At 48.3% G+C, this 16,118-nt stretch overlaps 1 protein-coding gene across 1 annotated transcript in view; it reads left to right on the top strand.

Moving 5' to 3' along the window:
* The window catches only part of FAM135B (family with sequence similarity 135 member B), a gene marked incomplete at both ends in the record, with an annotated part of 190,200 nt that overhangs the window by 105,743 nt on the left and 68,339 nt on the right, over window positions 1–16,118 (top strand). Inside the window, one exon of the mRNA XM_081266432.1 lies at window positions 212–338. Coding sequence (XP_081122558.1) covers window positions 212–338 — 127 coding nt within the window. The remainder of the gene's footprint in view (window positions 1–211; window positions 339–16,118) is intronic.

Raw genomic sequence — 16,118 nt, 5'->3', positions numbered from 1 at the left:
TGTGTGTCATCGATGGCTGCCAAGTATACATGCCAGTTGACCCCTTTGTCCTCACAACATCCCCAAATGTCCTGTCCAGACCCTGTGAGGGGGGGAGCTCCTTCTAAGTGACCTGCCCCATGGGCTCCCAGCAGTGCCCCTCAAAGGTGCTGAGTTAAGGCCACCGTCACCTTCTTCACCTGAGGTTTCTCCTTCACTGTGTTCCTTTTAGTTTTGCTCGCCCGGGAAGAGGCTCCTGGCTTGGTAAAGGCGGCCCAGACATGGGAACAGAACAGTCCATCATTTCTCTGGAGAACTTGGTCTTTGGAGCTGGATATTGCAAGCCGACTTCCTCAGAGGTAAGGTCAGCCCCGGGGCCATGGACTTGTACCTGCCAACTGCGTTTGCAGAGTGTGTGTTCTGTGAGATTCCTGCATCTTTCAAAGTCCCCCTAGAGATGCTTTGCTCTGCTGATCCCTTCCCCTGGCTGTCCATCCATCCTTCTCTTTATTACTGCAGCATTTATTAGACACATCCTCATGCCAAGCCCTGTGGTGGGCTCAGGTGATATGGCCCACAGAAGGTACCATTATGCATTGCCCCTTGGAGAGAGAGGTTCTCTGGAGGCCAGGCTGCTGTGGTGAGGGGCTTCTCTCAGATGGTGTGTGGACACTGAAAGGCTCTTGGCGTTGAGTCATGCCTGACCTCAAAGGCTGGCTCCATCCTTCATTTCTTCATTCTTTGAGTGTAACTTTCCCCAGCTGTGGAGTGGGACCAGGAAGAGGTAGTCTGTCATGGAGGATCAGGTGTGCCAACACTGCCATGAACGTGAAGTCCTCACCACCATTCTTGGTGCTCGGTGGTCACTCAATCATTATGCATCTCCTGTCCTTCCCCTTGCTCCTTCTCCCCCAGAAACATCTGCTACTACTTTCCTGTGATGTGCAGGGTTTGGCTGCAAATGTACAACTGTCCATATTTCTCCTGAGCTGGTTTGTGATGTGTTTCTATTAGTGATCTGCTCAGAAATAACCAGCTTTTATTATTCAGGATTGTCAGGAAAAACAGGACCCATAGGTCCATTCCTTGTTTTGCATAAGAACTAAAAAATCACAGATCAAGGACAGTGAGAGAGAGAACATGCTGTTTTACTGACTCTCTCTCATTTGTTCTATTCAGACCTTCAGTGGATTAGACAAGCACGGTACACAGTGGTGAGGGCAATCTGTTTTACTCAGTCTACCAGTTTGCATGTTAATCTCATTCAGAAGCATCCTCACAGTCATCCAGATCAATGTTTCACCAAATTTCTGGGCACCCATGACCTAGACAAGTTGACATATGGAATTAATGATCACATGGCCCGTGGCATGAGTGTGAAAGGCCTTCTGAGCTCGGTCACACTACCCAGGAGGTGCTCTATCCTCCTGTGCAGATGGACTCCATGCTCAGACTGTCCTGAGTAACAGCACCACGTTGGCTCACTCACCTCCAACATCACCTCTCCCAGCTCTGAGACCTGGCTGAGATCAGTTGCCCATCGCAGCTCCACGTGGCTCTGGCTGCTATGTCCAGTGTTCTCAAGATCCTGAGAAGTAGAGAGAAGGGCTACCAAGGTCTTCCTGAGGGACAGGGAACTAGAAGCTGCACAGGACTTGGTGACATGTAAGGAGCAGATGTTAAAGCCAAACAGGATCAGTTTTCAGGTGAATTCCATAATGTATAAATGCAGGACCTCGGGTGACCACTGACATTCCAGAACCTGGTGTCCCCAGCATCAACACAGGGTCACTGAGTGACTGAGGAACTGACTAGAAAGCAGTGAGCATACCAGCATGGAGGGGGCCCTCTTTACTACGTCACACACATGAGAGGGCCCCCCACCTGGGATGGGCCACAAGGAGAAGCCTGATCTTCCTGTCTACACCCTGAAGGTCTACAGCAGAATGTCCAGGCCGAGGTGTAGCCCTAGTTGCCCCCCCCCCCCAGTTTCCCTGCCGCTGGGGCACTGATGGCTGACTCTGCAGGACCAGTTGCTCTGCAAAGGTCCTCAGGCCTTGGCTGAAGTATTGTGAATATATCACAGTTTAAGTTTTCCCTGCAACCAGTCCTACCCCCGCAACATGTGCTATACCCCAGACCTTCCTAGCAGGCCTCCCACCTAAAATTTTCAGCTCAGACTGCTTTCTAGGGGACATGGCCTGGGATATCAGTGACCCAATAGTCATAGCCCAATTGGAAACATTTTAAACACTTGCTTCCCAAGTTGAGGTCCTTAGTCAGTTCCACAAAAGCAGATGAAAACAATACGATCAGCCCTTTTCCCTGAAGGCCCTCTGCTCCCTGCACCTGCTCAGGGCCTGCTCAGAGGTCAGCACTGCATGAGGCACTCGAATTTCCTAGGATGAACACCTTCTCCCCAGTGCAGTAGAAGTCTCAGTCTCCTTCCCTGGGGCTCAGAGTGGTGGGAGTAGAGACCATCTCATTAGCTGACCATCCCCAGGGCCAAGCACCATGCCTGGGACTGGCTTCTTCTTAAGGAAGCCCCTGTCTAATCCCCCCAGTGGAGGCTGTGATCTGTGCTCGAGCAACGGGGGAGGGGTGAATGGCACAAGTGTATGGTCACCGTCATGTGGAGAACTGGACAGTCCAGGCTGTGGGCCACTCAGACTCATCCTTGCTGTGTATGGTAGCAGACAGGATCCTAATGGGAAGGAGCTGCAGGGTGATGGACATCTCCATGGACATCTGAGGGCCTTGTGCGGCTGCCCTGGGTGATGGTGGGGACCCGAGGGCTGTCGTGTGATGCACATTGTGGATGGTTTCAGCCCACTGGACTCTTACAGATGACACGTGTGAGCATGGCCTTGTCCAGTCTTCAAGTTGGACACAGTCGTAATATGGTTCAGAGAAGATTCTGGGGCAGATGCCAGCTATGATCAGTGCTGTAGGACCTGGGGAGCTTATTCATTCCTGCAGAAACTCAGTTTTCTCAACTGTGAAATGGAATAATGTCTTTTCTTCAGAGAAGATTTCAGAGTTAACATGTGTAAAAACATTACAGAAATAGCTGTGTGTGTGGTGGCCCATGCCTGTAATTTCAGCAGCTTGGGAGGCTGAGGCAGGAGGATAGTGAGTTCAAAGCCAGCCTCGGCAAAAGCGAGATGCTAAGCAATTCAGTGAGACCCTGTCTCTAAATTAAATATGAAATACGCTGGGGATGTGGCTCAGTGGTTGAGTGCCCCTGAGTTCAATCCCTGGTACCTTCCCAAAATATAAAGAAAAGAAAAGAAAACAACAACAAAATACATTACAGAAATAGACTCACTAGTCTCCAAATACAGTACAGATACGGTGTAGTGTTGTTGTTGTTGTTTCCTATTCTTGGCTCTTTCTGGGGATGTGTGTCAAAGCTAACATGACTGTCTTTTGTAAGAGTCAGATAGAATGGCTTATTTGTGGGTGCTTGGCATTGAATTTGCCCATGGAACTTAGCTCAATGGGTTATTTTCAGGACTTGGTTCTTTTCCTGAGCACTTTCCATTTGGGTCCCCTCCAACTATAATTCAGTGCTGTGCACCCACCCTGAGCCTTCCCACCTGGCAAAGCTGCCAAGCAGAGAATGAAATCCACCCCGCACTCCCCTGGGAGCCATGCACCAAATCCCCGAGAAGCCCAGAGCATTAGCAAATAGCGCTGCAATCTGCACAGATTGCAGCCTCCACTGGAGGATTAGACAGGGGCTTCCTTCAGAAGAAGCCAGTCCCAGCAGAGGTGTTTGCAAAACTAGTTCTGCAGCAAAACGTGCTGATTGGCAAGGCATCATGAGAGGTGATGATGCTGTGCCCCTCTGGTTAGCACAGACCCTCTCCTGATGGCCGCTCTTTGCTGCTGCACCTTTTGTGTTAGACCCTTTGTGTTCAGAGTTGCTGGAGCAGGGCTCCTGTTCCTCCCACCTCCAGCTGTCAGCGTTGCACCAGAGGAAGCACTGACCCTCTCTGCCTCCCAGCATATCTGCCAATACAGATACTCATGCAGGCCTTGAAGGGTTGAGAGAAGATTAAGTGGAGTCACCTTATAAGGGCCTTGAGAACATAGACCCTGGCACAAAAATTCCCAAGAAATGCTCTGCTGATATTGTTTCCTTATCATTTATGCATATGATTAAATAAACTCTTACTGCAGCCCCAGTGTGGTCTTGTGGGCAGGACTTTGAATCAAATATCTTAAATGCGGTTTTGCTCTTGGCTTCTGCATTAGCTTGCTGTGTGAGCTCCAGCCCCTTGCCCTCTCTGACTCTCAGTTTCCCAAGGTGTAGAAAGAGAGCTGGATGGAATCTTCCAGGAGCCTCCTCCTGCTCTTTGCTGCTTTTACTGAAATCCCCCTGGAACTGCTATGTACAGCTTGGGCAGTTGGTCCACAGCAGCAGACCCCAGAGGATGTCATGCTCCCCACCACTCTGTGTGCGTGCCTGTGTGTGTGTGTGTGTGTGTGTGTGTGTGTGTGTGTGTGTGTGAGAGAGAGAGAGAGAGAGAGAGAGAGAGAGAGAGAGAGAGAGAGAGAATATCAATCTCCAGTTAAAGCTACAATTTTAATTCAGGGAGTGTGATGCCATCTCTTTCCACCCCCATAGGGAGAAAGATATTTATTTTAAGATTTAGCTCATGCAGTTGTAGAGGCTGACAAGTCCAGAATCTTTGGGGTAGGCTGGTAGGCAGGAGACCCAGGAAAGGGTTGCTTTCAAATCCAAAGGCGTTCTACTGGCAAAATTCCTCCTGCTTTGGGGGAGGTCAGTCTTCCTTCTACCAGGGCCTGTGACTGGGATAAGGCCCACCTATATTGTGGGAGTTCATCTGCTTTATTCAAAGTCTGATGACTTCAGTGTTAATCTTCTACCAAATGTCCTCAGAGAAACACTTGAAATGTTTGGTCCAATAGCTGGGTACCACAGCTGGGCCAAGTTAACACACAGCCACCCCCACATATGATAAATCCCCTGTTCTGACAGGCCCTTATTGGAGATCCAGAGTCCAGTGATAGGTCAGGAGAATCCCATTCTCCCTGCAGGGTCTGAAGTAAGTAAGGTTCCACTGTGCAGAGGGAGGCGTGGCCCCTGGTGCAGAGGCACCACTAGGGGAGCCCTGGGAAGGGCTGAGAAGAGCATGAGCTAATGCTAATCCCCCATGGGGTGCTGCGGAGCCATGGGAATGAGTGGGCCCTGGGATCTAGAGTGAGACAACATAATAATTAGAAAATCAAATATTGGGTGCAAAGTTTGATGATGATCATTTTGGAGCACACCTTTGAATGCCTCCTCTCCCTCAAGGTCCCTGCTAACCTGTCTGTGCATAGGGACTCCTTTGGTTCACACAGTGACCTTTGTGTTCCTTCTGTGGATGGGGAACTGGAGTCACAGAGAGGCTGGGTCAGGTCTCTGCAGGCACACAACTGAGGGGGGCCAAGCTGGTGGCCTGACCTGGGGAATGTGATGCAATCTCCCAACCCCAGTCATGGGCTGCCAGGTTAATGGAGATAAAAGATGAGCCCATCTCTCCAGCCTCTGAGACCCTAAGGCAGTGCAGGCTTCGTCTCCTGTGTGCTGCCAACCAGTGCTGCTAGAGCTGACCCTGATGTGAAATCCCCTGTCCTCTGCTCAACTTGGAAGGCTTTTCCCACACACAGGAGTAAACATCATTGACATGGTTCACGGTCATTCTTCTGAGGTCATTTTCCTTTTATGTTGAACTGCAGAAAATTGCAGAACAATAACGTTCTGGAGGGAATAATGCTCGTGCCCTAGCTTACCTGGTGAGCTTAGCGTAGCCTCACAAAGCCCCTTCCACGCCGAGCCCCGTGTCACCATGGCCCACGCCCCATTGCCAGGAGGGTGCCTGTTGTGGGACAGGCCTAGGAGGGAAACTGAGGGACAGTGCTGACTCCCAGGCAGGAATGTCCCCTCTCCCAGGAGTGCTCTCCTTTTTACCCTTTTACCCCTGTTTTATGGGTTCAGAGTCCTTTGCCCTTGCTTGGAATAGATGTTAGCCTGTTATTGTGTATATCCTGGATCCGTCCCATGAGGTCTTGAGGTGCACTGGTAAGACACACACTTCCATGTGCCTGTTAAACATGTCACTGTGTGGCTTCTGGCCTGTGACATCTCTGAAAGCAGAGACACCATCATTCTTCCTTCACTAATGGGTGATCAGCAAGCATCAGCTGTGTCTGGGACCCAGGATGCAGCAGTGTCAGGAAGACCTGCCATCCTGGAGTCTTGGGGAGCAGAGGGGCAGAGGGGCTGGCACAGGCAGGCCTTCCTTGGCAATGGATGCCACAGAGGTGGGAGGGATGCACTTGCTTCCCCTTCAACCTGGGGACTCACCATAGCCACTTAGCATCAGGCACAAGAGTCACAATGCCCAGGGAACAGCAGTTTTAGGGGCTAAGAGAATATTTTAATGTTTTTCACTCATGAGAAAAAAGACAAATATGGTCCAACCTAAGCTACATTCATTTTTACACCAACCCATTTAAAAGAAGCTTTTAAAATATTTGTTTTATGCATGAAGAAGCCCACCAAGATCAAAGTACCTGGGACCCAGGAGAGTCACAATTCAGGCCTGGGAGAGGATTATCACTCCTCGTTATTGACTCCTGGTTGTAGAAATAACCATCAGCCTTGATGGTCTCACCTGTGTGGGGAGACGTGAACCTGGAACTCGGTCCCCCATCTGTCCCTATGTTCTGACACCGCTCCTGGCAGTGGCATGACCAGGGAGAGCACGGCTTGAGCGTCCGTCTGTGGAGGAGGCGGCTGAGTGTAAGATATGCACTGTTTGAAATTTGTGAAAAAACATGTTTCATGGTTGGCACCTGGGGAAGGTCAGCGTCATAGGAGGATGTCCTTCAGGATCATCGTGTTGCTTCATGTGGCAGGATGGCTTTCATTTGTAAGGCTGGATGATATTCCATTCTATCTGTGATGTGTGTAAGCTTTACCCATCTTTTGATGAGCACGGAGGTCATTTTCGTATCTTGAATATTGTGAATGATGTGGCAATAAACTTGGGAGTACAGAGATCTCCTTGAAATACTCACTGAAATCATTTTTGGATATATACTCAGAAGTGGTGTTACTGGCCAGGTGCAGTGGCATATACCGGTAATCCCAGTGGCTCACTAGGCCAAGGTAAGAGGATCACAATTTCAAAGTCAGCCTTAGCAACTTAGTGAGACCCTAATAAACTTAGCGACTTAGTGATACTCTGTCCTCTGTCTCTAACACACACACACACACACACACACACACACACACACACACGGTACTCACTACCCCCAAAAAAGAGGAGGTGTTGCTGGATCACACACTAGTTCTTAGCTTTTTTTTTTTTTTTTTTTTTTTTTAGGAACTTCTGTATTATTTCTGATAGTAGCTGCACCAACTTAGAGCCCCACCAACAGTGCACAGGATTCCAGTCGCTTCACGTTCTTGGTCACACTTAGTGTCTTTTTCTTTTCTTTCCTTCCATCTCTCTTCTTTGTGCCCAGCTAACAGCCCTGCCACACGTGGGGTCCATGGTGGTTTATTAATTCCACTATGATGAGTGGCGTCGGGCACCTTTCAGTTGCAGGCCATTTGTGTGTATCCACTTTGGAGCAAGGTCTGTTTAGTTCCTTGGCCCACCTTCAGAATCGGGTTTGTTTCTGCCTTCTGTTGAGCGGTCGAGCTCCTCCTGGGTTTGGGATAGTCACTCGCTGTCAGGTATGTGGCCTGCAGGTGCCGTCCCCGCTCCACGGGTTCCTCTGGCTCTGGCGACTGTCGCCCTTGCTGTGCAGACAGTGCTAGCTGGCTGTGATCCTACTTGACTGCGTTTGCTTCTGTTGCTTGTGCATTCAAGGTCACATCCGAGAACCTTCCTCCAGGATGAGTGTCACAGAGCTTTCCTTGCGTCCTCTTCAGGCTGTTTTGCAGCTTGGGTCTTATGTGTAGTTCTGCGAGCCACTTCAGACCTGTGGGATCTGAGTCCAGTACGGTTCCTTTGCTTGTGCACATCCAGTTTTGCAGTCATTATTTGTTGAAGAAACTATTCTTTCCAAATGGTGTGTCCCTGGTACCCCATCAAAAATCATTCGACTGTATAGGAGCAATTTTATTCCTTGGCTTTTTACTATTTTAAAAATCACGTTATTGAGGTTTGATTCGTGGGAAAAGAGCTATCCATGTGCTACACATACTGAATGTGTGCACACTAATGATTTTGGCGGGGCTTGCCATTCTGCACAGTTGGTCTCCTGTCTGTCTGTGCCAATACCGTGCTGTTCTAGCTACTGCCGCTGTGGAATGTACTTTGAAATTCGCAGGTGTGATGTTTTCAGCTTTGCCGGTCACGGCCGATTAAGGCAGTTTTCAGTAATGAAAAAGGTGATACATAAATAAGCAGTACTTTTGCATGAGAAGCCTATTTTCACTGATCTATGTGGCTCTTTAGGAAATGACCTGTGGAATTATGTTGAATTCATATGGAAATTAATGGGAACTACTATAGATTCAAAGACCACCACAGCCTGTGTACCATATAGAAACTTGCTATTGATTTTGTAGGATTTTATTAAATCACAATCACTTTAATGAGAAAATTTAAACCATTTCATTGTAATGGGAAAAGCACCATAGTGCTTGCCATCTTAATTCTTAAAATCTAACAAAAATTATTAAATATAAAGATTTTTAACTATAAATTTTTTTTCTTTAAATAACTTGTGTTTTAATGCTTTTCTGGTAGTGTCTATTTTTCAAATTCTTTGACACTTCTGGTAAGAAGACTTCATTTGAGGTCTACCATTTTAACATGACCTTAACTGCCCAGACGGTGCTAGGTGAAGACTCAGTGCTGGGCAGCCGGTCATGGCTGGCCTGGTCCACCTTGCAGAAGTGAAACTTCAGTCCTTGAGCCTCAGCTTCACTCGCCCCAGCCCTCCTGCCCCAGCAGTCACATACTGGCAGAACCAGGTAGTGTCCCTTGTTGTGGGGATGGCTTAGGTCACTCCACATAATCCCATAATTCACAGGATTCACAGGATGCCCCTAAAAGCCCAAGGAATCTTGAAAATGGGGACCCTATAAACCAGATTAACCACACACAGGTTATCTGGTTCTTCTTCTGTGGAGTTTAGGTGGCTTTGGGGACATGATTAGGACCAGATAAAGTCCTTTCCCCTGTTCAAATCCTGGTAGCTTTATAAGAAGAGGGACATAAGAGGCACAGACACCCATGTGCTTCTTTCTCCTGCCCTGTGATCCCTTCTGGGCTCCACAGCAATGAGGCCATCACCAGATGTTGTCCTTGACCTGGGATCTCCAGAACCATGAGCCCAGATGGACCTCTTTTCTTTAACATTCACCAGGGTGTGGGGTGCTGCTCTTGGCAGCAGAGCCATGCAGCCCTTCCAAGTCTGGCTGGAGGCCTTGGCTTTGCCCAGCTCTGGGGCAGCCCTGCTGTGTGCCGGAGCTGCTGCTGCTGGCTCCCTTCACCTCCCCTTCTCCAGTTATGCCCGTCTCTTCCACTCTCATGCTGGGAAGGGCAGTGAAGTCTGCTGGATATAAAAGAGTCACATACAAAATAATGTCGAGACTGCTGACCCCAGGAACCATGCAGTTCAATGTGATTCAGAGAAGGCCTGAGCTGAAGGCTGCTCCCCTCGCATGAGGGCCTCTGGGTCTGGGAGAAGAGGGGGGGTAGAAGGCGATGAGAACAGCCACGGCGGCAGAGTGGCTGTCTTCCATGTCACATATTCACGCACACTTGAAGGCACATTTCCCAGCCTCCCATGCAGTCATCTGGGGATCCTGTATCTGGGCCTCAGCTTAAATGTGTAAGTCTTTCCCTTTTAAATACATAAGGTTTTGCCTGAGGATCTAGGCCTCCGACCCGCTTCTATGAAGGATGGCACCATCTCAAGATGGAAGGCTCCTGCAGTTCTGAGCCCCTGCTTTTCCTAAAGCTGCCCATGAAGGCTGCTGATCCCTTTTGGCCTTTGCCACAGTGACAACGCAGCGTGCACAGTGTCACACACCGAGTGCTCAGGGAATATCTGTCAATGCAGCATCCTCTAGCTCCCTTTGACAGTGACTGAGGCTCTCTGGGGAAAGGCACCCTCCATGAAAGGACCATACTTAGGAAAGGCTGGAAGTCTCATGTGTAAGACCAGTTTTTTCTGGGGTGTGGTTTTGAGGTTTACTGGCCTGGAGGGGCTTGGTGGAAAGTGAGCTAGGTCATGGGAGTCTCCAGAGCCAGGCCCACGTGTCCTTTGACGTGGTTTTTTCCTGACTCAGTTCCTAGCAGGCCCACTGCAGGAATAGAAGGACATAGCAGGGGTAGAGCATGAAGCGAGCAATGACACGAGGCTGTGACTGTGACCCTTAAATGCTTCCCCAATAATGACAACACCTAGTGGTTATTTGGTGTCAGGGTCACCCATGTCTGCGTGAGTGTGGTGTGCACGTGTGTGTGTGTGTGTGTGTGTGTTCATTTAGGTCACACAGCTGTTTGCTGGAGGATAAATTAAGTCCTACATGAGTAGCTGTGTTCAGGTTTGAAGCCGTCAGCAGACTCACAAGACAGTATACAGTTATCTTCTAGAGGCCCCTCCTCTCCATCCTCAGTCCAAGAACTTCCTGGGATCACAAAGGGCGCTTGCTGCCATGGGAGGGCTGCAGAGATTCCTGGGAGCCAGGGGACCTCAGGACCTGCATTGTGGGCAGCACTTACAAGCCTGGCAGCCCCTTCCCTCCCTCCACCTCTTCCTAGTTCTCATGTTGGCCTTAGGTCAGATGCAATTTCCATCAGTGATGAGATGGCTCAGGGAAGTCTCTTGCTCAGCTGAGCTGGGGGAACCCACCTCAGCAAACACAGGCCTACCCTCACCAACCCACGTCTGTCAAGCTCCATGGCCTGCAGCCCCTCAGTATCTTCTCTAACATAAACACAGATCTGAGAGGTCCAACAAATTTTTACCTCTTAGTAGAAAATGGCAGCTTTATGATAATTCGCTTGAACATGAGACTAGGCCACAGTCAGAGAGTGCCATCCCTTGGGGTTGCCTGGCAGTTAGGGGTAATGAATAGTTATTAACCAGAAATGGATATCAGAATCTCTGGGGAGTCTTTTAAAAAATACTATGCATATTTTGTTCATTTCCTTAAAGATTCTCATTCATCCTGGCTAATGGGAAAGTTGAATAGAAATACATATTTTTAAAACCTTCCCTCTGATTCTGTGTTGTACCTCCACTTGAAGTCTCCTGGAATGGTCAGAAGGTAGAGATTTAGGAGTTGAACATGTGGGTTCACACCTTGAATCTGTCACTCCAGTTCTCAAACTCATCTCCTGAACCTTTCTGAGCTGGAGATAATGTGCACATAAAGTGCCCACTTAGGTTCAGCGCTCAGTAGCGTCCAAGGCTCTACTGGAGATGTTTTCCTATGTCCGTGAAAAAGGCTGCAGACGATGTTGTAATACGTAAGCTTCCGTATAGGCTATTAGGTTTTGCTGATTGCGGGACTGAGGATTTATTACAGAGACATGACAATGAGGAGTTATTTTTCACAGGGTATAATGCTTCCATTATGCAAGATGAACACATCCTAGAGATCTGTTGTAAAATGTAGTGCCTGTAGTTAACAATATCTATATTGTGCATTAAAAACTGTTGAGTGTAGATCTCATGTTAAGTAAACTTTCCAGAACAAAGCCAAAACAGCAAACAAAATAAAATACACCAGAGAGGCGCAGGGAAACTTTTGAAGTTGATATACATGACTGTGACCTTGATGGTGGTTTCATGCGTGTATGCACATGCCCAAACTCACCAAGCTGTAGATACTAAACACAGAGAGATGTGTGTATGTCAATTGTGCCTTATGGAGCTGTTAAAAATGACAAGTTGAGAAAAACGATAGTTGATAGGATTCTTATAGGATGGCTAAGGTAGGAGAAATAGAATGAAGCAAGAAATTCTGGATCCATGAGGGGTTCTTGCACAGCTAGAGAGGGGTGTGATCGTGTGTGTCTGTGCCAGTGTGCCCCTGTCAGCTGCCTGGGCTGCCCTTGCATTGCTGGTTCACTTTGCATTTCCTTCCCTCTCTCCTTCACTTCCAAACAGCTGACTTCCCCTCTATTTCTCAGAACAAGTCTCAAAGAAGAGAACTGCCCAAAGATGGGCATCTCTATGTGAGTAGGGATTTTAGCCACAGCCACATCAGAGGTCACTGGACATCCTAGGAGTCTGCTGTGTTCTGATCCATTGTGGGCCTGGCAAATGGGGCCACTTCTATATAACCAGGTCTCATAGATGTTTTCGCTCATCACAGCATCACTGGGACTTATTGTAGTGTTCAGTGCAAAATGAGTGCTCAGTGTTTGTTTGCAGAATAAATGAAAAAGCTCTCTCTCTCTCTCTCTCTCTCTCTCTCTCTCTCTATCTTTTTTTCCTTCTCTCTCTCACACACAAACACACACACATGCTTAAACACCCGTCAAATGTAGCACCTGAGGGCTGAAAATTTTTTAACATATTTCTGCAACAATAGTGCCCAATGCTTTCAGCAACATCTCTGAGATTGCAGAATTCTAAATGAACCGAGTCGTGGCCACCTCTACGCTCCACCCACATCTGGGTCCTGGGTACCTCTGCACTCTGACCCTTCCTCACTCTTTTGCAGGCTGCCTCTCTGCCAGAGGCACCCTCCAGCATCTTCTGTCTGGCTAATTCCCATTTCCCCTTCTAAACTCCACACCAGTATTCTTTCCTCCAAAATCCAACTGAACTTCCCATGTCTCCTCTGGCTCCTGGCTGTGTTAGGAGGCTCTTCATTGGAATCTAGATTGTTCTTGCTCATTTCTGTCATCACAACCATTGTAGTTCAGTGTTATGCTTATTTTCTTGGCAGTGGCTCACTAGATTTTGAGCTCCCAGGCCAGGGGTGTGGGGGAAGCACCTTCTTCTTCACTGAATTCCCCACCAGCAGGAGTCCTGCAACAGACCTGGGTGAATAGGCATCGCCATGGGCTCTCCATTCTCTCCTGTTGAACCCCACGGGGACCAGCTGAGAGGCACATCACACCCACATTTTGGACACAAGAAATTTGAGGCTCAGAGACGTGAATAAACTGGTCAAGGTGACACAAGTAGAAAGGCTTCAGAGGAGAACTGGGAGTGGTGGACTCTAGCCAACCCCTGCACACACATCCTGGAGCCTGCACATGGAAAGGTGCAGTCTGTGTGGGGACCCTGAGTCCCTGTGGCCTCCCACTCAGCCAAGCCTCGTTCCCACAATTCTCCCCCCTCCCTGCACTATGGCAGAAGTGCTCCTGAACCCGTCTGTACTCAGAACTGTCCCAAATGGCAATACACACACCATCATTTAAGAGAAACTATTCCTTGAACAGTTAATGATTTATCACGAGTTGCTGAAAGTAGACTTTTAAAAAAAGCTTAATTTGTGTTTCTGGTTCCTAGGAAAGTCCTAGGAAATACACACCCCTACTTAAATTGAGCCCCACTATATATTGGCTTTCGTCCTTGAGCACGATACTGAATTTCTTGAGACTCAGTAGTCTCTGGTCAGTGAAATAACAGGAATACTTGCTTCTTTTCTTCTTAAATGTATCCTGAAACTTCCTTCACCCCACTGCAGCCCATGCACTGTGCTAATCATTGGTGGCACTGTGGTCCTTGACACCGATTCTCTCTCCTCGGGGGAGTTGTATTTTGAGTGGTATATAGATCAATTTCATCAATAGTTCGATTAGAACTCAAGTTCTGAGCTCCAGTTGTGGTAAAAGTTATAAGAAGTAGAGCAGGACATTGCTGTGTCCCCTCCTGTCTGTCTGGCCTTCTCCCTCAGCATCTCTCTGCTCGTCTCTCTTACACAGCTGGCTCTGCTCAGTCTCACTTCCTACTTTAGCTCTCCCTCAGCTTCTCTTCCTCTCTCTTTCATTCTTCCCCCATCCCTGCCCCTGTCTCCACCTCACCCTCTCCAGCTCCCTCCTTTCTCTCTTGCTGGGAGTCTCAGTCTGGGTTGTCTCTCCTGATTGTTGGCATGCCTGGTAGCTTTTTATTCAATGTCAGGCGTTGCCATTGTACGGTTTTCAGTGCTGGATCTTTGTGTGTTTGTTTAAGGCTATTCCTGAGCATTGTTATGGGAGGCAGGGTAAGTTATTTGGAATTGGTTTGATCTTTCTGAGTCTTGCATTTAAATGACGAGAGAAGCCTTTCCTCCAGGACAGATCTTGTCCAATTACCGAGATAACGCTCTTTTGACTTCTCTAACCAATGCCCTGAGCTTCCAGGTTTTCCATTCTGCTGTGGGTACACCAGTTATCTCTGGTTCTGCATGGACTCTGGGAATTTTTTCCTCAGCTCTCTGCTCTAGCACTTTGTCTTATGAAGTCTTCCCCCTTGTTCACCACTGCCCTGTGCTATTTTCCACTTCTCAAAGGAGGGAGCCCACCAGGGCTTGACCCAGGTCCATATTCCCGCCTCAGAGTCTGGATTAGAAGAGTTGGGTTCCCTTGATTTTTAGTCTATACCGCCCGATGTCAAATGACTGCAGAGCCTCGTTTCATACGTTTAATCTTGTAGTCATTTCAGATGGTGAGCAAATCTGTTCTCTGTCCTTACTGGTTGCAGCAGAAGTCTGCCCCTCTCTGTCCCCTTTTCAATGGGACTTTTGATATGTGGCAGTTATTTGTGGCTGAATTTCCCCTTTCCTAATATCCCACTAGCCGACATCCACACTGTCACTTTGAACCAACGTCTTGAAAATGGGTTTTCTTAGAATTCTCTGTGGGGTGGAGTTGGGAACATAGCTATTTTCAATTCAGTAGCAGCGGCACCACCACCACTGTCATTATCACACACGTGCTAAGCACTTACAGTGTGCCAGATGCACCTCTGAAAGTCCTTTACATGCATCTACTCAATTATAATGACAACTTATGAGGAAGGTTATTAATAATCTCACGTTTAAAATGAGGAAATAGAAGCATAGAAAGCTTAAGAAAGCCAGCTGATGAGCAGCGGCCTGCTGCCCTGGCTTTGCAGCCCGGTGTCCAGGCCCAGCCACTGGGCCCCTCGCTAGTAGCTGGTCACAGAAGAGCCTTTCCAGGTGCCCCCGAGGAACAGTGGCACTTGAGATGCTGCTTGGGATGACACATGCAGTACACTTATCCTGATCTCTGAAGAAATTATCAGCTCTGCTCTGGACTACAGGCTTGAAGGATGACCCAACCACGTGCCACTGGGCTTTCGTTGGAGGATGACCACCTCCACGCAACCAAACATTTAAAATTATGTACCTCTGTGAGTATCTATTATGTCCCGGTTGTGGACTCTGGTTCCAGACTGCTTATATTCTCCTCTCAACCCTGCCACTTTCTGTTCACAAGTGTGTATGAGCACACAAGCATGAATATGCATGTGTGTGCATGTGTGCGTGTGCACACAATTTTAGGCAAGTCACTTGTCCTCTCTCTACTTCAGTTAAACTCATTCGCAAAATAGAAACACATAATGTTAATAAGCACAACTCAGGTTTGGGCTGAGAGCTAAATGAGTGGATATGTTCAAACACATCAGAATGACCCAGGCACAAGGTCAGCCTTCTGCACCTTTGGGTATGGAAGGGCTTACAGGCATTCACCACCATGTGCCCCACCTGTGTCCTCCGGAGCCTGAGCTCCTAGAGGGAGCTAAGCTAAGCACTTACAGTGTGCCCTATGCACCTCTGAAAGTCCTCCCTAGAGGGAGGCGACAGAACAAACAGAAAGCCCTCAGCATAATCAGGGAGAGAACTGATCCATTCTGATGGCATCAGGAATGGGACAAGACGAGAGTGTGTCACAGGGAGGGAAGAAGGAGGCCTGGGTGAGAGAACATCCAAGGGTGACTGGTGTTCTGCATTCATGGATTGGAGGATGGTGTGGCCTTCCCATTTGTCACTGTGAGCTGTGTTTTCTCACTGTCCGTCACCAATATGTGTGGAGACTGTATGATCTGTATGTGTGACTGCTGAGGGCCCTGCCAAGAGCCCAGAGTTCTGAGCATGGGTATCTAATGGCTTCTGTAAAATAAAAGATAAG

This window comes from Spermophilus citellus (genome assembly GCF_964194105.1).
Source record: "Spermophilus citellus genome assembly, chromosome: 14".
NCBI lineage: Eukaryota > Metazoa > Chordata > Mammalia > Rodentia > Sciuridae > Spermophilus > Spermophilus citellus.
This window is presented reverse-complemented; position numbering and strand designations above follow the sequence as displayed.